At 36.2% G+C, this 21,905-nt stretch overlaps 1 protein-coding gene across 2 annotated transcripts in view; it reads right to left on the bottom strand.

Annotated features, from left to right (window-relative positions):
* Window positions 1-2,914: 2,914 nt before the first annotated feature.
* The window catches only part of LOC132111615 (intersectin-2-like), a 50,413-nt gene continuing 31,422 nt past the window's right edge, over window positions 2,915-21,905 (bottom strand). Inside the window, exons 17-39 of one of the 2 annotated variants that reach the window (XM_059519070.1) lie at window positions 20,701-20,837; window positions 19,872-20,617; window positions 19,647-19,771; window positions 17,821-17,978; window positions 17,317-17,407; window positions 17,028-17,224; window positions 16,645-16,688; window positions 15,573-15,739; window positions 15,445-15,490; window positions 15,250-15,371; window positions 14,125-14,221; window positions 13,832-14,026; window positions 11,922-12,043; window positions 11,520-11,626; window positions 11,258-11,441; window positions 10,644-10,742; window positions 10,359-10,526; window positions 9,495-9,707; window positions 9,263-9,384; window positions 4,971-5,053; window positions 4,348-4,431; window positions 4,079-4,252; window positions 2,915-3,950 (exon numbers count right to left, since the gene is read on the bottom strand). In XM_059519070.1, the coding sequence (XP_059375053.1) occupies window positions 3,793-3,950; window positions 4,079-4,252; window positions 4,348-4,431; window positions 4,971-5,053; window positions 9,263-9,384; window positions 9,495-9,707; window positions 10,359-10,526; window positions 10,644-10,742; window positions 11,258-11,441; window positions 11,520-11,626; window positions 11,922-12,043; window positions 13,832-14,026; window positions 14,125-14,221; window positions 15,250-15,371; window positions 15,445-15,490; window positions 15,573-15,739; window positions 16,645-16,688; window positions 17,028-17,224; window positions 17,317-17,407; window positions 17,821-17,978; window positions 19,647-19,771; window positions 19,872-20,617; window positions 20,701-20,837 (3,639 nt within the window). In that variant the 3' untranslated portion in view covers window positions 2,915-3,792. The remainder of the gene's footprint in view (window positions 3,951-4,078; window positions 4,253-4,347; window positions 4,432-4,970; window positions 5,054-9,262; window positions 9,385-9,494; window positions 9,708-10,358; window positions 10,527-10,643; window positions 10,743-11,257; window positions 11,442-11,519; window positions 11,627-11,921; window positions 12,044-13,831; window positions 14,027-14,124; window positions 14,222-15,249; window positions 15,372-15,444; window positions 15,491-15,572; window positions 15,740-16,644; window positions 16,689-17,027; window positions 17,225-17,316; window positions 17,408-17,820; window positions 17,979-19,646; window positions 19,772-19,871; window positions 20,618-20,700; window positions 20,838-21,905) is intronic. The other variant, XM_059519071.1, reaches the window with a different exon arrangement.

The raw sequence follows: 21,905 nt of genomic DNA on the forward strand, positions 1-21,905 counted from the left end.
TACATCTTAATCCCTTTCATTTTATATATATATATATATATATATATATATATATACACATACATACATACATACATACATATATATATATAAACACACACCTGAGAAAAAAATTAGTCTTTTAATTTTTTTTGCTTATTTCAGTAATTAAGAATATAAAATCTCCCAATTCATAGTGAATGCTATTATGTTAAAGATTATATATAAAAAATAAAAAAAACATTATATTCTACCACCACTAACACCTCTACCCAACTGTGTATTGTTTCTGTCTTTAAATTAAAGGATGAAACGGACTGTCTTATGAAAGCACTGTATAATGAAATATAAGACTTGTGTGATGCATAAATGGACAAGCTCTTGTGTATTCTCAAGTCTGTGGTTTTCCATGGTTATCAAGAAGCACATTAAATAAGCACTGATGTGATGCATGAATGAAGGGGCTTTAGGGATTGATTTATGTGTATTTTAATGTTAACCGTCTTATTATTCTGCAAAAAAAAAAAAAAAGAGTATATGAAATGTATGTGTGCAACGTGAAAATGCAATTTGTACTGATCTCTAATTGGTTCAGTTCGTAATACAAAATTATTATAATGACAGATGACTGCTACAAACTTAAACACTGTGAATGATCAGGTCAAACATTGTAGATTGTTTCTTCTCTTTCTACCCGTCTTACATCTTCAGTTCATTGAGATTTACTATTATAAAAAAAAAAAAAAAACGGATTAATATAAGACTGTGTAATATGTTTTCTGGTCATTTGAATTGTAACACCAATAACATTCAGTTGCAATAGCTTTTGTTCTGTTTTTGTTCTGCAGTCTCTATGGAGTTTTATAATCTTTCTGTGAAAGATCTTGTCGCCTAGGTTGTGGCAGTTAGGTTTGTGTGTTGAGATGTAAAACTTTGGTTGTGTGTATATTTTAAGATGCCAAATCTCAGTACGTAAATTAAAATCTCATAACATGAATCCAAAAACATGCTTCCTTGTTTGTCTGAGCTGTACTGAAACAACCTACCTTGGTGTTTCTGTAGCTAAGCAGATTGAGTAAAGTTCATAGTTTCTCATCAATAGTACTACAATCACACTGAATAGCTTCTTCTCCTCTTCTGGCCTGATATGTTGAGCTGATTTTCCCTTTTCATGTAGAAACACAAGCTAAAATACAAACATTATTATCAAATCAAATCAAATAGTTTAACTAGAGCAGAGAAGTTCATTTTGAAAACTTTTGGCAAAAATTTTAGCACACCTAGTTTCTCAACTGCTTCCACACAGACGCTTGGATACATGCTCTTTGAGTATTTGGCAACGATGACTTACAGTGCAGTTCTCACCAATATCAGGCCACGTCCTTCCTTAACAAACAATATAGAAAATCAGTGAATCAATTCTGATGTGATTACATTTAGAAAAAGTGATGCACATTTTTGAATGGATCTGTTCAAAAAAATTAAAGTATTGTTAAACTGATGTTGTTTATTGCTGTCCAAAGATAGCAAGTGATTCACATGTATGTGCAAGTTTTCAACATAGACTGTATAAAAACATGGACGTAGTGTCCGTGACGCCACCCGTAGACTCATGAAGTGTGTTTTTGAAGCCTAAAGTGTATAGAGCGGGCTGTCGCCATCTTGGCAGAGCGTCACCGCGCGACTCTCCCGGACAATCAAAAATGGGCAAAAAGGCGGGAGCTAGTTGCTGTAGCCACACCCACCTAGCACGACGGCAGTGTCAGCAGCGGCAATCCACCTGTCACTCAAGTGGCTACCCCCTTAATTATGCAGAACTTTAAGTCTTAATATAATTTAAACGGATGAGTTATAAAAAAATTCACCCCCTTCACAGTTGTCATGAAGGGCAAAATTAGCTATTTAGACCAAAATCATTTTTTGAACCAGGCTGTAAACATGTTTTTTCCTGCTGTAAAGTTGGGCATTTTAACATGGGGAGTCCTGCTCCCTTTTGCAGCCAGCCTCAAGCGGCCAGTCGATGAATTGCAGTTTTAGTCACTTCCTTATTGGCCTCACGAGAGAGAGCGGGAGGTTGGCGCTCGGTTTTCAATGTGTATTGCAAGTGTTTCAATGAGTTTCGTCTCAAACGGCCTCCCATACACCTGTGTTTGTTCTGGACAGACCTGTTTGAAGAGATTGAACCGATTCACCTAAGTGGACACGCCTGTTCTAAACAAATATTATCGATAAAACTTAAAATAACATGCGTGTCTGTTAGGAACGCACAAAGTTGCAGTAAACTTTTTTTTTTTTTTTATTCAGTATTAACAATACAATACAACAACATCTGTTTATGCCAAGGTTGATACACAAATACACTACTAAAACAGGCATACAAAACAAACAATAAACACAAAATAAAATAAACAAAAAAGTTGCAGTAAACTTACTGTAAAGTTGAACGCAGCCGTTACGTCACCAGTTTTCGCCACAAGTATCGCTGTGCACTCTACATGTTCTGTATCAATAATACGTTCTTCTAATAACTTTGGAAATGGGTTCATATTTGTATGTAACAAATTACATCAGAAGTTCTCAAGACGTTTGTTGGCTACATTCACAAATGTTTTGCTGAAGTGGCGGGTCGTTCGCCCCTTATGAATATCAACAGAACCCTAATTAATATTCATGACTGTGGGCGTATAACGCTGTATATTACAGACAAAAAAATAAACTCCCCTTTTAAGTTAATAAAGTGTTTTCTTTTGAAGTGAAGACAATCACCCAGTATACTTTACAGCATTTTAATTTTATTTGCATCTGAAACCTGATTTTGTTGCATAGCTATTTGTGAGGTCTTTTGGAAAAATACAATATAAGACCTTTTTTCAAAACTAATACTTGTCTAAAATGAAGAAGAAAAAAAAAAGAAAAAAAAAACGTATGTAAGAAAAAAATATTCAAACTTTATTACATTTATATTTAAAACAAAAACAAATAAAACTTGGGAGACACTCAGCAACTCGGTCTCTTGAGTAAACGTTCATACTACAACTGCAAAAATACACAATATTAAGACCTTATCTGAATGCTTTATGGCAATCCAGATATCGTAGGCAGCGTAAAATGTGCAGATAGTCCAAGACGCATAAATTAACATAAATAAACTCAGTCAAGCACACAAAATCAACAGAGATTACACCTTTAACCAATCATCCCTGGTTACTCACCTCATGCGTACCTTCGTACATAACAACTAGTTAGCTCTGCAGAAAAGTTCCTTCCATTTTACACAGGCTAATAAGCTGTTATAAGATTTTATAGAAGATCAAACGGCTGGTGCAAATTAATTCTACCATAGTGAAGTTAAATGGATGAACTGGCAGGTAAGGCAAATGGACAATTAATTAATAAAACAACACCACATGGTTTAGTGTTGCTGATGAGAATATTCAAGTTCAAAAAAGTTCTCATCAACTTCAGATCTAGGCAAGCTATGATTTAGCAAATCTAGCTTTCAGTACAGCAATAAAGACAGTACACTTGAAGCAAAATATAGGTCCTGAGATATCTACATCCAGTGGTAAATTATTTAGGCAATACAAAAAAAATAAAAATGATCCCTTTTCATTCCCATGTCACTTGGTCAAAAATCAAAACTTGGCAAAAGTGTGAATGTTAACTCGTCTTCCTCATGGTCACACATCCATGTCTACGCTCCTCAGTAGTTAAGAACATTTTAAGGCAATGGTTAGTCTTGAAAATATTGAAAAGCTAGTGGTGAGAAGCTGTGCTTGATGTGCAGATTTACTGGGACATCCTCTCTCCTCATCATTTGGGGGCTTTGTGGTCAAACAGCTGCAAGTCGAGCCGAACCCAAACCTCTCCAGTGGGAACTTCATGAAGCAGCAGCCTCCTAGTGGACGGACCTTTATTCTCAAGCTCTTTCTTAATAGTGGCTACAGGAACCTCAGTGCGACCTAAAAAGTCTATAAAGGGAGAAAGACAATTGTGATTGTGTATATATACATTCTAATATTTAAAGAGAGCTCAGTTTAAGAATAATTCAATGATATAATTCAGAAATAGTATTATACTCGCTAGCTTTCATACTCACCATCTGGTGAAAATTGCTCCCGCTCAAAAATCGTAATACAGAGGACATCTTGATACAGGTCTTTAATGTGAAACTGACAATTGAAGCTCCACTTGGGGTTGACGGTGTCATTGATGGTTCGGGAAGTGTAGCACTGAGAACCCATGGTCACTTCACAGTATGGATTACTCTTTCCTAAAAATAAATTGCACAAGTATTAAAAAATGCTCTTGGAAGATAGTTTAATATTTTTTTATTATTGTTATTATTAGTTTAATAAAACCCCTCACCATTTGGTTTGGAGGATTTTAGCTCTGTTGCTTCCAAGATGGTGACAAGCAGGCGACCAATTCCACTGGCTTTCATTGATCGAGCTGTGAAAAAGTATTGTAATAATTCTTTACATTTATTTAAATACCATGACATACACTGCCAATCAAAAGTTTAAGGTCAGTAAGAACTTGTAATGTTTTCTAAAGAAGTCTCTTATTCTATTGAAGGCTGCATTTATTTAATCAGAAATGCAGTAAAACAGTAATATTGTGAATTATTCTTATAATTTAAAATAACTGCTTTCTATTTTAATACGTTTTAAAATGTAATTTACTCCTGTGATGGCAAAGCTGAATTTTCAGCAGCCTTTACTCCAGTCTTCAGTATCACATGATCCTTCAAAAATCATTTTAATATGCTGATTTAGTGCTCAAGAAACATTTTTTATGATTATCAATGTATAAAACCAATGTGCACTTAATATTTTTGTGAAAATTCTGCGAATTTTTTTTCAGGATTCCTTGATGAAAGTTCAAAACAAAAGCATTTATTTAAACAAAGGCATTTCATTCTTTGATGACACTTTTGATCAATTTACTGCACTCCTATTCAGTGGTCCATAAATAAAAATAAAACTTACATTGATAGGTCTTTTCCCGTTTCTTCTTCTCAGTCTCAATGAATTCCTCTGATGCTGCTTTGATCTTCTGAACCCATGCAAGCCTAACAAGTTATCAGAGATTAAACATTTTCAATTGTTACAATTTAAGAAAACCCTCCCAAAAGACATACATGTGTGTGTGTGTGTATGTATGTATGTATTAGGGGTGTGCCTGAAGCCAATAGTGGCTTCAAAAACGAATAAGGCTTAACAAATAATTCTGCCTGAATATTCGGCTGAGGCTGCAGGACACTCTGGTGTTTGCTAGGTAACAGGTGAGCCAGGGGATCAGCGCAATATTTTACACAAACCTCCTAAAGTCACACAATAATGAGTGTGTGAAGTGAATGTGAAAGAAAAGAGCACATATCAAACACTGCATTGCTGTTGCCTCTCTGTGCATCTCTCAGAAAGAGCTTGGCAAGAGTAATATCAACTAAAATAATACATCATACATGTTCTACTATTTGTGTATATTTAAAAGACAATGATTTAAACCTTATAGGCTAGGAAATGATAAATGAATGAATGGAATAAGCACTGTGCGATCATCAATCAAACAGCTGCGTTGCAGTCTCTGCGAGTCTCTCAAAAACCAAACCAGCTCTCTGTCAAGAGTAGGCTAATAATCAGCTTAGATACAGATATATTTTCTATGAGGCATACATGTTTGCTTCTTTATCTTTTGCTGGTTTGCATGGCACACGGATATTTGTTTAGTGAAGTTCAAAAAAGACTTAAGACTGCTTAAAGATTTATGCGTAATGAAAAAGTGCGCCTTGAATTACCGTATTTTTTGGACTATAAGTCGCACCTGAGTGTAAGTCGCATCAGTCCAAAAATACGTCATGATGAGGAAAAAACATAAGTCTATAAGTCGCATTTATTTAGAACCAAGAACCAAGAGAAAACATTACCGTCTACAGCCGTTCATTTCTCTCGGTTCATGTCAAATTAATTTTGATAAGTCGCACCTGACTATAAGTCGCAGGACCAGCCAAACTATGAAAAAAAGTGCGAAAATACAGTAATTCAGTCGTGTTCAGACGATTACTAAACGTTTGTCATGAAAGCTCTCTATTTGTATGATCAATTTATTTTTAGAAATTAATTTTATAATTAAGAACACTGAATAGGACAAATAGTCGAAGCACAAATATTTTCCCATACTCTGTTCTCATTGTTTCCATACTTTTCTAGACCTGAAAATTACTTAACCCTCTGGAGTCTAAGGGTATTTTTGGGGCCTGGAGAAGTTTTGTCATGCCCTGACATTTGTGCTTTATCAGTTTCTTATAAATATCTAAATGGGTAAATTCTAATCTCACTGTAATCAGCACAAACTGGGCTATAATAATATGTGAAATGCATGCATGTACATGATTGTATTTGAGAAAAAAAAAATGTAATGCATGGTTAGTGAAAAACTAAAAATGTTAAATCACTTAAGGCAAAAAAACCCACAAAGAACAATGGTTTCCGGGATTTTTGAGAACTGGAGCTTGTAGCCTAGAATTTTTCTTTCTAAATTATGTGAAAATAATCTTGTTTACTCACTTACAGAAAACAATATATTGATTAAAATTTTCTAAGACACTTTTTGTTGGTAAAAGTCATATGCGAGTAGGCGTCAAATATCATGAATATCATTGTGATTCACACCTGAGAAGACAAAGGCCTGCATAATGAGCTGCATAATGAGCTGCATAATGAGCTGCATAATGAGCCTTTCAGTCAGCTGTGTCACTGAGAGGGAGGAGTTAACAGAAAGAGTGTGAGAACAAAAAAATCTATATAATTTTAGTTAGAATAGTTATTATAGTTTATTTAGAATATATTTAATTATCCCACAACATAATTTAATATCCACTGGCGATTGCAATTAAACAGTTTATTAGGAACAATCAAAGCTGGCTTTCAAACTAATTTTTTTGCATCATTACATTTACATGTTGATTTACATAAACCTCTAATATTACAATGAAGCAGCAAGTGTGTAAAGTAAATTTTATAAATGAAATAAGCGCAAATGAAATCGCAGTGTTGCACTTGCCTTTTTCGATGCATTTCCTGGAAAATACTTAAATCGATTTTCATATTTCTAAACTGCATAGGAACATTTACCGTTTTAATAAGGAGATATTTAAATATTTATTTGCAATATTTATCACGAAAGGTCCCCAAAATGGGACTAGAACTTGTGTTTCAAACTTTGTCTATACAAGGGTATCAGCTTCGACTGTTAGAAGATATTTAAATAAATGTTATAATCATTATTTTTTTGTTAAACACCGCACATTTGTTCAGTGATAACTATGAAAAAAAACAAAGTCTCTCTCTCTCACTCTCTCTCTCTCTCTAATATATATATATATATATATATATATATATATATATATATATATATATATATATATATATATATATATATATATATATATATATATTATACACACACACGGGTGCTGGTCTTATAATTAGAATATCATCCAAAAGTTGTTTTCACTAATTGCATTCAAAAAGTGAAACTTGTATATTATATTCATTCATTCATTACACACAGACTGATATATTTCAAATGTTTATTTCTTTAAATTTTGATGATTATAACTGACAACTAAGGAAAACCACAAAATCACCATCTCAGAAAATTTGAATATTGTGAAAAGGTTCAATATTGAAGACACCTGGTGCCACACTCCAATCAGATAATTAACTCAAAACACCTGCAAAGCCTTTAATGGTCTCTCAGTCTATTTCTGTAGGCTACACAATCATGGGGAAGACTGCTGACTTGACAGTTGTCCAAAAGACGAACATTGACACCTTGCACAAGGAGGGCAAGACACAAAAGGTCATTGCAAAAGAGGCTGGCTGTTCACAGAGCTCTGTGTCCAAGCACATTAATAGAGAGGCGAAGGGAAGGAAAAGATGTGGTAGAAAAAAAAGAAAGTGTACAAGCAATAGGAATAACCGCACTCTGGAGAAGATTGTGAAACAAAACCCATTCAAAAATATGGGGGAGATTCACAAAAAGTGGACTGCAGCTGGAGTAAGTGCTTCAAGAACAACTATGCACAGAAATATGCAGCTGTCACATTCCTTGTGTCAAGCCACTCTTGAACAACAGACAGCGTCAGAAGCGTCTCGCTTCAAAAAGGAGTGGACTGCTGTTGAGTGGTGCAAAGTTATGTTCTCTGATTAAAGTAAATTTTGCATTTCCTTTGGAAATCTGGGTCCCAGAGTCTGGAGGAAGAGAGGAGAGGCACACAATCCATGTTGCTTGAGGTCCAGTGTAAAGTTTCCACAGTCAGTGATGGTTTGCGGTGTCATGTCATCTGCTGGTGTTGGTCCACTGTGTTTTCTGAGGTCCAAGGTCAACGCAGCTGTATACCAGGAAGTTGCTGCTGACCAACTTTATGGAGATTTCATTTTCCAACAGGAAAGCTTCCAGTACCTGGTTTAAAGATCATGGTATCCCTGTTCTTAATTGGCCAGCAAACTCGCCTGACCTTAACCCCATGGAAAATCTATGGGGTATTGTGAAGAGGAAGATGCGATTTGTCAGACCCAACAATGCAGAAGAGCTGAAGGCCACTATCAGAGCAACCTGGGCTCTCATAACACCTGAGCAGTGCCACAGACTTATTGACTCCACGCCACGCCGCACTGCTGCAGTAATTCAGGCAAAAGGAGCCCCAACTAAGTATTGAGTGCTGTACATGCTCATACTTTTCATTTTCATACTTTTTAGTTGGCCAAGATTTCTAAAAATCATTTCTTTGTATTGGTCTTAAGATATATTCTAATTTTCTGAGATACTGAATTAGGTATTTTCCTTAGTTGTCAGTTATAGTCATCAAAATTAAAAGAAATAAACATCTGAAATATATCAGTCTGTGTGTAATGAATGAATATAATATAATATACAAGTTTCACTTTTTGAATGGAATTAGTGAAATAAATCAACTTTTTGATAATAATCTAATTATATGACCAGCACCTACATGTATATATTTCCTTGAAGCGAAAAGTAACTGCAAATATAAGGCAAAGGCAAAGATATTTAATTCATTAGATTAATCTGCGTAAAAGTTCTGTCAATTCCACTTGGGCTGGCATTTCAGCAGCATGAAAAGCAGTTGTTTTTTCTCTTCCCATACAGTGTGGCGATAACAAAATTCCTTTAATGGTTCATAAAATGTCCCATGTGTCCAGTAAATAGCACCCTGCTGATAAGACTGATAAAAAGAGCGATTGCTGAAACTGACCTCTCATTAATGTGCTCAGTCTTCAGTGTGTAAACACGATCTATGTGGGAAATGTGGAAGACTGGCTCATCGCTGGACGGATCTGATGGAAGCTTCACCAGAACTTCATTGAGGAACACCGGCTGGGAACACAAACATACACATTACACAATATCCCAGTGCTTTTTTTTCTTGTTGTTCAAAGGTTTAACCAAAAAAGAGCACTGTTCTGTGAAGAGGAGTGGAACCCTACCTGCTTATACATCTTGTATTGGGTGTTAGATTTGGGGCTAAAGAGTCTGTCTGTTCCTGAGGAAGTGAACAGCTTGACAGCTTGAGTGAACAGCAGAAAGTCATTGAACAGAAAGGCATATAACTCCTTATTGCTCTTGGTCTTAATCACTTTCCCGCTGTGCAGCAATTTACGCGGACCCAAGCAGTTGGTCAGAGAGTTGAAAGTCAGATTCTAGACAAGTGACAGAATAGAAGAGTAAGAAATCTATTATACAGCGTTATATGAACGTTTGACCCCAAGTCTTTCAGCCAATCACCCCTCACATTTTATGCTACCATTCAAAAGTTCAGTCAGTAAGCTTTTTTTGAAGAAATTAACTTTTCTTGAACAAGGTTGCATTAAACTGATTTTTTAAATAAATGCTGTTCTTTTGAATTTTCTATTCAAAAAATCATGAATAAATATCACTGTTTCCAAACAAATATTAAGCACCCTATTCTTTTCAACACTGTCAATAAAAATAAATGTTGCTTGAGTAGCAAATCAGCATATTAGAATGAATTCTGAAGAATCATGTCACACTGAAGAGTTAATGACCACTGAAAATTCAGCTTTGCCATGGGGTAAACAGAAAATAATTACTTTAAATTGTAATAATTATTTAACAGTATTACGGTTTCTCTAATTTTTATGAAATAAATGTAGCATAAGTGAGCGTAAGAGACTTTTTCCAAAAGCAATCAAAAACAATCTTTCAGACTCCTAACTTTTAAATGGTCTCGTAATGCATGTTTTGAGCATCAATCATTTCTTTGATCAGAATAAAGATGTGTATATATAAACCGTTCCGAATGTCACATGACCAAGCGGTGCATTTCTTACCTCTGTGATGCCTTCACACTGCACACGGGATTGGATCCAATCCAGCCTTTCAGAGTTCTCCTTCTCCCTGATACTTTCGTTCACCTGAGAGCACAGCTGCTCTGCCTTCTCCAAAGCGTCTTGCAGCTGAACATAGTCCACATGACTCTCTGGAGTACGCTCCAGGATCTGGACACACAGTATTGGTTAACATGCACTAATCATTTTCAACCATCAATGCCTAATATAAAATATATATAGAAATAAAAAAGAACTAAAATAGTTATCTACACTTTATTTACTCACATGTTTAATATGAAGAGGGTAGTGAGTGATCCTTTGCATAGGTTTGAGTAAAAAGCTGGACAAAGGCATTCCCTTACAACGGTAGTCTGTGGCAATTTTCTGAAGAAAAAATTTTTTTTTTTACATTGCTACCAAGAAAAAAAATTCAACCACAAACTCACATTGATGATGGAAAATCCAAATAGTCATATAATTATTATTTTTTAAATTATCTTTAAGTGTAATATTATTTTAAATCACACTTTTTTTAAATTGCATTTTATTATTACACTACTAGGGATATATGCACTTCCAAAAATGTATATCCCATACCGAAGGACCATGCACTGCAAAAAAAGTTTAATATTATTTATATTCTTTAATTCAATAAATAAAAAAATAATTAAAATAAAGATATAATAAATAAAGGGGAACACATATACACACACACACACACACACACACATATATAAATAAATAAATAAAAACATTTGCATAATTTTGGTTTGGTGAAAAAAAAAAAACCTTTTTAACTTTCCGTGTTTATTTAATTTTTATGTATATTTTAGTTTTTTTTTTTTTTTACAGATTTTCAGGACATTAATGTCTTGTTTAAGTGATATATGTGAGGCTACCTTAAGGAAGGTCTTGAAGTCTGGCTCCTGATCAGTTCTCTGTTGCAGCAGTGTGGCACCGTTCAGCTGGCAGCTGCAGAAGCGGATGTAGGCCTGCATGTGTGGCAGCTCAGAGGCCAGAATATCCCCGATCATGTGAACAGGCATGTTCTCACCCCCAGTCTTTTTCCTAGTCTTCAGAGCCCTGACAATAAACACATCATGCATGATTCACTGCAGACAGGTAAAAGATAAGATTACTTCCCAAGTTAACCTCACATACTTGAGCATCTTGGAGTTGCACTGGATAAGCTCTGTCCAGTTGACAAATATCATGCTCATTTCATCCTCAGTAAGACGACCGGATTCAGACATGGGCTTGTAGAAGACCTTAAGAGAGAAAAATTAAAAAAATAGAATTTTATCTTCATAAAAACAAAAAACAAAAAAAAAAACAGATATAATTTTTTTACAAAAGGTTTTTTTTTTTTTTTACAAAAGTTTTCTAAAGTATTTTATTATTATATTATTTACCTATTAATTACAATAATAATATAATAATAATATTACACTACACTACTTAATATTTATGCAATTAAAATCATGAATCAACTGAAAATATAAATGTTCATTTAATAACATACAAAATAAATAATAAAAATAACTCTACTGTGTGATTTTGTACCTCTAGAACCAGCTGTAGGTCATCCATGTATTTCTCCTCTGTCTCAATGAGCTCATGGATGTATCCTTGCCGTTTCCTCTCCCGCGGGCTCATTGAATCCAGAGTGCTCAGGTCAGTGCACCCTAAAAGAAAACGGTACAGGTGAACTCACCCAGAAGCCCATATACACAACAAAACACACCCACACATTGATGGCTCCTGGGGATCCTTCAACAACCTTAGTCCTAACACACTCAAGCGCTCTCAAAAGCAGGATAATGGAAATGTGTTAATGACACTTCAAACCGCTCCAGCGTGAATCCTTACCTGCTGATGGTCTGTCTGTTTGACCATCTGGGTTGCCTTTAGTGGTGCCTTCATCCTCCACATCCCACAGCCGTAAAAATAGCAGTTTACCCCCTGAATGATCACTCATTTTTATGAGCTGTGCTTTGTAAACCAGCTCATTTACTGTGATGAACACTGCTAGCATGCAGGATTATTCAATCTGTTTTCACCCATAATACAACTGCAGGACAAACGTAACTAGATGGCAGTGAAGATTATCTAGAGGAATACTGTCAGAAAGTCACCGCAAATTAAGGTGGTCCAATATAGAAGACACTTTTAACTAATGATCAAACAATAAGATCATTGTATCATTAAATTTGTTATATATTTTACTTTAGATTATAAAATTGCTTTTTGTTTAGTTTTTTAAAAATGCATATCTGAAAGTGTTTTCTTTTTTATCTTTAACTCTTACAAATATTAAAACTGAACGATGTTTGTTTTTTTCAAAACACTTTAATGTCTAGATTTCTTCAAATAAAATAAGTACAAGATCCAAGTATTTGAGATATTTTATAAGGATTACTAATAGCACTCAATACAATTTTATTGAGGCGCACATTTGTTCACAACTATTTGCATAGTTTCCCATATAATATTAACAAATCTGTTTATACAGAAAAAAGTCATGCTCAAACATTGCATAAAACGCCGTAAATCCGTAACACCACCACCTGAGGGCAAAGCATTGTGCTAAAAATAGCATCAGCAGCAGAACTATATTTCCAAATACACCACAGACTATAACACAAGTTGTCTTTCATTGTAGTTCTTACATTGATTTCAAACTGAAAATAAATAAACAGATGCAAAACAGTGAAAAGCACCTAAAGATTCAAGATGAAACTGCCTCAAAAAAAGTGATTTGTTTGTTCTTTAAAAAGTCAAAGTGCCTTCAATAACCAGAGACTAATGATACTAAGTTTAAAGTTGCATTATAGCCAGCGTATTCCCTAAGCCCCTACTAATCAGTTAAGATCGGTCCAGACTACCAGTCGACTAAATAACAAGCCTGGTTTTAGTTTAAAAGAAAAGAGACTGGTGAGGAAAGATACAGGGAGGTGATAGGGTGAATAAATGATGGTTTCAGCACCACCTCCACTGTGAGAGGGGGATAGTGGGTCTCTTATGGATGAAGGAAAGTAAAAGTGCTACCACCCTACAGAGAAAGACACAAATGAGAAGAACAAAGTCGAATGGGGAAAAAAAACTATGTGAGAAATAAACGTGTGGTTAAATATGGAGGACGAGAAGAAAAGTCTAACATTAGATTAGATACTACATATACAACTGTTCAAGACTGGAAATACCCTTTTCATTATAACGGCAAAAATACAACAAACCAAAATGTCATTATAATAATGTAGTGAAATTGTAACATTTCATATAATAAACACCCACATTCAAGAAGCATAGACTGCAACTATTTTTTAGATTAAATCATCTTAAACCAATTTAACTTTGAAAATAAGTTAAGACTCTTAAAGCAAATTTTATAGTTGTGAACACAACCAAAAACTGGCATGATGTAAAAAAAAACACACAGAACCAAAATAGACTGTTCATGGGTCTCTACTTACACTGCTGACTGGGGTCAGAATCAGAGGTGGTCATTTTCACATAGTTGGTAGGAATCAAGCCTGTGACCCCGTTGAGCTCTCCTTTCCACCAGTCAGGATCGCTTTTGTCCAGCACGTTGATAACTTGACTTTTCGAGAAGCTCAGCTCGTCCTCATTTGCTGCGGTGTAGTCGTATATGGCGATGACTTGGCCGACTAGAGGGAGGAAAGACAGGGAGATCGATGAGGAGAGATTTAAAAAAAATAAAATTAAAAATTAAAAATCAACCCTGGAAACTTGAACTGTTTCTTACCAGCCGCAGATGCAGGTGTAGATTTGCCGCTGTTTGAGCCCAGAAGCTTGACGTGTGAAGCAGGGAACCAGCCCTTCTGACGCTTCTTCCCCCTGGCCTGAGGGCACAAACAAAAAACTATGCAGCTATATAGAATTTTTAATCTATCTATCTTTCTATCAAATTAGTTTAATATTATTTTGCTTGAGGGAGTTAATAAAATACATGTTACAGGTGGAGATATCTATTATTGAAAATTATAAAATACTTATATACTTAATATACATTAGGAATGCAGCGGTATTAATAATCTGAGCGATACCAACAGACTTTAATTATTTTCAAGATAAGGACAATGTTACAAATCTATACAATTTTGTCAAAAAATAAATAAAGATATAGATATATATATATATATATATACACACATTTTTACCCAAATTTTTGAATTTTGAATTTATTTTGACAAAACTGTGTTTTAATTTGGTTAACTACATGTAAGCGGCCATAGCATGAAAATAATTATCATCATCAATTATTGTGTGTGTAAGTCCATCTGGCATCAGTGTTTCAACCATAATGTTTTGAAGCAACGAGAATACGGTTTGTAAGCAAAGAAAACAAAAATAAAAACTTTATTCAACAATTCCTTTGTCAACAGTCTCCTCCGTGTCTCACCACATCACTCAAACTGCCAACTGCGCCACAAGGATGCACTGTTTCCACGTAAATTTATGCTTTGATTTGAAAGAAAACAGCGCATCCTTGTGGCACGGCTGACACAGAAGAGCGTAGGCAGTTTGAGTGATGTGGTGAGACACAGAGGAGACTGTTGACAAAGGAATTGTTGAATAAAGTCTTTATTTTTGTTTTGTTCGCTTACAAACAGTATTCTCGTCACTTGATAATTTGACGGTTGAACTACTGATGGCAGATGGACTATTCTGATAACGTCTTTCATACATTTCTGGACTTTGACAGTGGCAGTCTATGGGACAGTAAAAAGCCTCCCGGTTTTCATCCAAAATATCTTAAATTGGGTTCCGGAGACGAACTAAGCTTTTACGGGTTTGGAATGACATGGGGGTAAGTGATTAATGACAAAATTTTCCCTTTAAGGTGTTTAAGAATAAACGGTCCACTCACTTGCAGTTCCCCGAGCCACCAGCCGGAGGGGTTCTTGGTGAGGATGAGGATGAGCTGTCCTGGGGCTAGATTCAACTGCTCTGCACTTGCAGCTGTGTGTGCAGTGGTCACCTGGGCCACTTCTGCAAACAAAATAACATGTTATAGGTTTAAATAACTATGATTAATTACAGCGATTTAACCTTTTTTACTTACCTGGTTTCCTTCCAGGTGTTCCAGGTTTACCAGGGAGACTTGACGTCTAATAAGGGGGAATTTTTTTTTATTATCATAAAATAACATGTATAAATGCCAGTATCCTTAAATTCAAAAATAAAAATTACATCGGTCTCCTTTGGCTTGACATAATTGGAGGGGAAGACTCCTGATCGGTCTCCGATGCTGCCTCTCCACCACTCCCCTTCTCTCTCTGATACCAGGAGGGTGTCTCCCTCGGTGAAGGTCAGGTCTCCAGGCTCAGGGCTCTCGTAAGTGTACAGCGCCACATATTCTGATGACAGTTTCAACATACAAACACGGTTCAGGGTAACGCGGAACACTGGGACAATACTGATGTCAAGAGATTAATCTGGGATGTCTTCACAGGCATAACAGACACAAAATATACTTAAAATTAATATATTGTATACACACACACACACACACAAGCATGCACGCACACACACACACACACATCCACGCAAAATAAAAAGTTTTGGTCACCCACAAGGACTAATTAATCACACTAAACACCTAATTATCAGAGAAATAATTACATAAATTACACTGTTCAGAAGTTTGGGGTCAGATTAAAACAATAATAAATGAATACTTTTACTCCGCAAGAATGCTTTAAATTGATCACAAATGACAGTAAATAAATATATAATGTTATAAAAGATTGCCACTTAAAAAAAAAATTCATTTAATCTTTCTATTCTTCAAAAATTGATGAGATGTTTCTTGAGCAGCAAATCAGCATATTAGAATGATTTCTGAAGGATCATGTGACACTGAAGAATGGAGTTCTGAAACTTCAGTTTTGCCATCAATAAATGACATTTTAAAACAGAAAACAAGTTATTTTAAATTGCAGCAATATTTTGAGATATTACTGTTTTTAATCAAATAAATGCAGTGGAGAGCATCTTACCAACTCCAAACTTTTTATTAAATAATAAAAAAACTAAATGCAATTAATAGGTGAAAGTGCAAATTTTAGGGATGCACAAAATTACATGTTGTTGGAGTTCCTGAATATATAATCGTAAATGACTTAACATGTTGTTCAAATGCAGTATTGCAATAAATATATATTTTCTTGCTGTAAGAGAAAGCTGCTCTTAAATCACAAACTGCTTCAGAGTCTCACAATTGCAAAGTTTCCTGGTGGACAAACTCAGTTTCTTTACTTACCTTCATAGTTGGATACATCTGCTGTATCAGATCCTTCAGTGGAACTATGGGGGGAAAATGTTAACATTAAACAAGCACCAAATTAGATGATAAAAAGCTGTTAAATGTCAAATTAATAACAACAACCTCAAACACAGAAAGTAAAGCAACACTACATTAGAATTAGTCTCTTTAAAGGAACATCTGCACCTCTGTACACCAGTGAGTTTTGGTATGCAAAAGAAACACTTGGTTTAGTTTGAAAATACCATTTCATATTAACACTTTTCACAGACAAAGTACATGTAACACTCACAGCTACACACTCTATCCATTTTGTTCACAATCACGTTGGCATTGTTATTACTGATATTTAACCACTTCAGCACAGTGTGTGTATTTACTCTGCTTGTGCATCAGTGGCGCTCAGCACTGTAACATAGGTTTTGGGGAACCACCCCTGAACCCCACTGAGCTCTCCAAGCCACCAGTTCTCCTGCTGCTCCAGAACTGTGATCACATCATCTTTGGAGAAGTTGAGATGGTTGTCGGTCTTTGCAGTCCATGAGCAGAGAGCTTGAGCTTGCACATTCCCCACCACCTGAAACCATGCAACAAATGTCATTGCATTTTATCACAAGGAAGTTGTAGCTTACATAAACACTGTGGTTATTCTCAAAGGATCCTGCATACCTGACCATGGTTGGAAGAGGCGGAGCCTGTGGCATGAGTGGGGGTGAAAGCGGAGTTCAGCCGTGATCCACTCGCCCCGTCACTCGGTTTGCTGGTGAAGAAGGTGTTTTAGAATATTCTACATGTTCTACCATCATGCTCAAGTTTTGAAATGAAACAGTGCATCTTTATGAACTCTTTCACACAAAGTCCTTTTATTAATATATATTTTTTTCTATTTGTTTCAGAGAATAACGAAAACATTGCATTAGACTTGATGTGAAAAATTGTTTCAAAATATTTTATACTTAAGGACTTGATGTGAACATGTGTACTTAAAATGCATTTTGCTTGTTTCTTATGAAAGACATGAGGTTTGTAGCTGTGAATGTTTTCTGTGATGGCTCTGCACCCACATACACTTTGTCTGTTAGTGCAAATAGGGGAAAGTTTGTACAAATGACTGTGCAAGAGATGTAAATGAAGCATTTGAACAGTATGAGGTTATCAGATTGGAGATCACACCTGACAGAGATGACGACCTGTGGCTTTAGGGCTTGTTTGGCCACGAGTGGAGCCTCAGATTTGGCCTGCTTCTCCACATAGCTCTCAGGGAACCAGCCCATCTTCCCCTGCCGACTGCCGTACAGCCAGCCCTGCTCTCGCTCTATGCTCTCATCCACCTAAACAAACAGAAATCCAGTAAACTCTAAACCTGAACCCTATGCTATTCAATCACAATCACTTCAATATATTCAAAATATAATAAAGGAAAGGCAAGATCTAGCACCTTACATTTTGTCCTTTAGATTTTGGAGTGAACAAAAAAAGCCCTGGTACGGTGTACATTTTAGGACATCCTCATACCTCAGTCATATGACGAAAAGGCATCATGACTCAGACTAAAATGCTCCAGCCATTGGATTAAATGGCATCATGCCTCAGACTGTAAGGTTTCAGGTCTCAGGAAAAACATCAGGTAACAGGTCTTGTGTGTGTGCACTTGGATGGGTTAAATGCAAGGCACCAATTCAGAGTATGGGTTACCGTGCTTGTCAAATGTCACGACTTTCACTTTTGTGCAATTAGGCATCGGGCAAAACAGACTCATCAAGCGAAATGGATTCAGGTGTAAGTTTAGTGTTGCCCTGCCTGAATGTGACGTCACATGCACGCAGATTAAAAGAGGTACAGATTGAGACCGGTAGAGCATAAGACTTTTGAAATTTTATTAGCACGTTTAAGAAAGTTTGCTAAAAAACATATTGTTAACTTGTATGTTGACACACTATAGTGAAGCTAAAGAGATCTTTGGGATTATTACACTGCATTGTTATAAGCACAGCGCAACTTTGTGTACAGATGTTACTAGAGAAACTGCTTGCTGTTCCGTGCCTAATGTTAGATCATTCAGCCGGCTGCAGTTTTTCTGCTGACTAATGTCAAACAGGATGTTCAGTCCTATATAGAACATAACCAGTGTAACATATAATAAAAACTGTAAGAAAATATATCAGATACTCCTTGACTTCAGTCTATCTCTCTCTCTAATGTTCAAATGACATTTACATAAAGAACATTGTCAGAGGATTACATATAAATATATAAAATATATGCCAATAAATTATATACAAAACACACACACACAATCATTTTATTGTGGAGCGGGAGATTAAGAAAAAGACAATTTAAGGATGATGTTATGATGGTATAAAAGCCAACAGAATCTAAATATTATATATATTAAAAAATGCCTTAATCTACTTTATAGTAGAAAAGAAGTTGTAATTCTAATCAAAAGCAATACTGTCACAGTTCTCCATGTTTAAAAGCAGCAGTCCCTAGTAATCGATTGTATAAATTGCTATATAAATATGCTTAAACGTGATGTGCCTTTACTGGAGTGCCGATTGCAGAGCTGGTGTCACTATGATGATCAGATGTTTTAACTTAACTGCCTCTTTCCGCTGTCATTTTGTTGTAAGTGTTTATTTTGTAATCAAGAGGAAAGCTCACAGCACATAATTACATATTCTTCTAAACTCCGCTCTCTGCAGCGTGCACAGTGCTGGGATGTTCGCTTACTGTAGCACTGGTCCCATATTTTGAACTTCTTTTTACCCCTAAACAGGAAAAGCTGTGAATATTATCAGGGTTTTGAGTCCGTTTCGCCCGATGCCTAATTGTATGAGACCTGACACCTGACATTGTTTTTCGTGAGACACCTGAAAACCTTTCAGTCTTGAGGTACGATGCCTTTTTGTCATATGACCGAGGACTGAGGATGTCCTAAAATGTACACTGTATCCCGGGCCACTGGGAGGTTTTGTGAGATTTGCTCTCAAACTGACCTCAATCAGGTCATTGCTTTCAAAGGAAAGCTCCTCATCGTTTCTGGCAGTGAAGGGGTAGAGGGCTTTAAACGTCGTCAGTGCTGCTGATCTCCTGTGCTGTGTGCCAAGAGGATGTCTGCTGCCTGAAATCACAAGGATAATTTCATTAACTCCAATCAATTCAGAGATAACCGAACTAGCCATGAGAGTTAATTTTAAAACTCACAGTACACTTTTCCTTACCTTTCCTCTCCTCCAGGCCGCGCAGAAGAGCAGCAACAATGTCTGATTTAACAGTGTTCTTCTTGTTCTGTTCATTGTCTCCCAGTCTTGTGGCTGCAGCCTCTTCCTCCTGCTGTTTCTTCTTCCTCTCCTCATCCTGTTTCCTCTGCTCCTCCTCCCGATGCCTCCTGTCCTCCTCTTCCTGCCTCTTCCGGTCCTCCTCTTTTCTTTTTCTCTCCTCTGCATCTCTCTTGGCAGCCTCTTGTGCACGTTGTCTCCTCCTCTCCTCCTCCTCACGCTCCTTTCTTCTTTCCTCTTCCCGTCTCTCCTCCTCTTTCCTCCTCCGCTCCTCCTCTGCTCTTCTACGCTCCTCCTCCAATCTTAACTCCTCCTGCCGCCTCCTTTCCTCCTCCAGTTTTTTTCGTTCTTCCTCCAGTTTTCTCCTCTCCTCCTCCAGTTTCCTCCTTTCCTCGTCTCGCCGCCTGCGGTCCTCTTCCTCCTCCTGCCTCCTTTTCTCCTCAAGTCTGCGTCGCTCTTGTTCTCTCCTTTCCTCCTCCTCCTCCCTGCGCCTCCTCTCCTCCTCCTCCTCCCGGGCTTTGTGCTCTCGCTCAGCTTGTTCTCTAGCGGCCTGTAAACGAGCTTGTCTCTCCTTCTCCTCCTCCTCACGAAGTTTGGCTTCTCTCTCCTCCTGTATTTTCCTCTGTCTCTCCTCCTCTTCACGCCGCAGTTTCTCCTGCCACTGCCGCTCCATCTCCAGTTTGATGCGTCTTTATAGGGAAAGAAGTTTTGCTTGTGAAATCCTGAATACTTCCATGTACGTGCGAGTATACTATAGAAAAAAGATACTTACGTCTGCTCTTCCTCTTCTCTCCTCTTATTTTCCAGTTCCTCCTGCTTGCGTTTCTTTAGCTCTCTGATTTTTTCTTCCTTAATGGTGCGTAGTTTTTCCAAAGCAGACTGTTGTGTCCTCTGGCTCTCTCGGAGATCCTAATTAACCAACCACAAGATTATGGCACACTGAACTCAATTATACTCCATTGTAGCAAAGACCCAAAACAACCTTAAGATTAAACTGAAATCAATAATTTACCCAATTTACTTTTTTAACACTGATACCTGACTTTCTAAGCTTAGCTTTTAATCAAGACAAAGTTTTCTTCTAAAGTGACAATGTCATTAAGACCAAAAGGATTTATTTATTTTTTTACAAAACTTGCACACAACAGACCACTTTCTGATATGTAATGGATAATTTTTTTAATTCCAAAATTAATTTAAACTAGTTTCTCCTCATTGAATATCCTTTTTCAATCAGACGTACATCACAATCAAAGGATTCATGTTGACTTGAAAGCCAGAATGCACTCTAAAGCAGTGCTGTTATAGTTAACTAAAACTTTATTTCAGCTAATTGCCAAAGAAACTTCTAATTTTCATTTAGTTTAACTAAAAAAAAAAAAAAAAAAATGAAACTAACATAACATTTTACAAACTACATGAAAATTACAAAATAAAAACTAAGAAAAATTACAACAACAACAAAAACACAAACTTTAAAATTAAAATAAAAACTTAATATTAAACACTGGTTCAAAATATTAATAAAAACTATATAGCAGTATCTCAATTAGGGCTGTGCGATATGGACAAAAAAAAAAGATTTTTTTATCAATTTTGCGATTTCGATTTTAAATCACACATAGGCATGCTTTACAGTCATAAATGCATTCAGTATAAATTTGAAACATATTTCCAAAAGAAAACCAAATGAGAGCTTTATCAAAAAGTTGTAACATGTCTCTAGAACAGACTTAAGTCAAAATAATCACTAAGTAAAGATGTCAAACAAAATCTAGACATATGGCAAAAAATTATAATAGAAAAATAAAATAAAACCCGTGGTCAGGGAAGTTTTTTTTTGTGCCATGCATCGGTCATAAAGCTCACTGTAGCAGTGCCTCAGGTGTTATATTTTTTGCCCAATATATTTATTGCCCAAGGTTCACACGTACTCCGTCTGCAGTGCGTATACAGTAAGTTATGTGTACGCGGTTC

This window comes from Carassius carassius, chromosome 31, assembly GCF_963082965.1.
Source record: "Carassius carassius chromosome 31, fCarCar2.1, whole genome shotgun sequence".
NCBI classification, from domain to species: domain Eukaryota; kingdom Metazoa; phylum Chordata; class Actinopteri; order Cypriniformes; family Cyprinidae; genus Carassius; species Carassius carassius.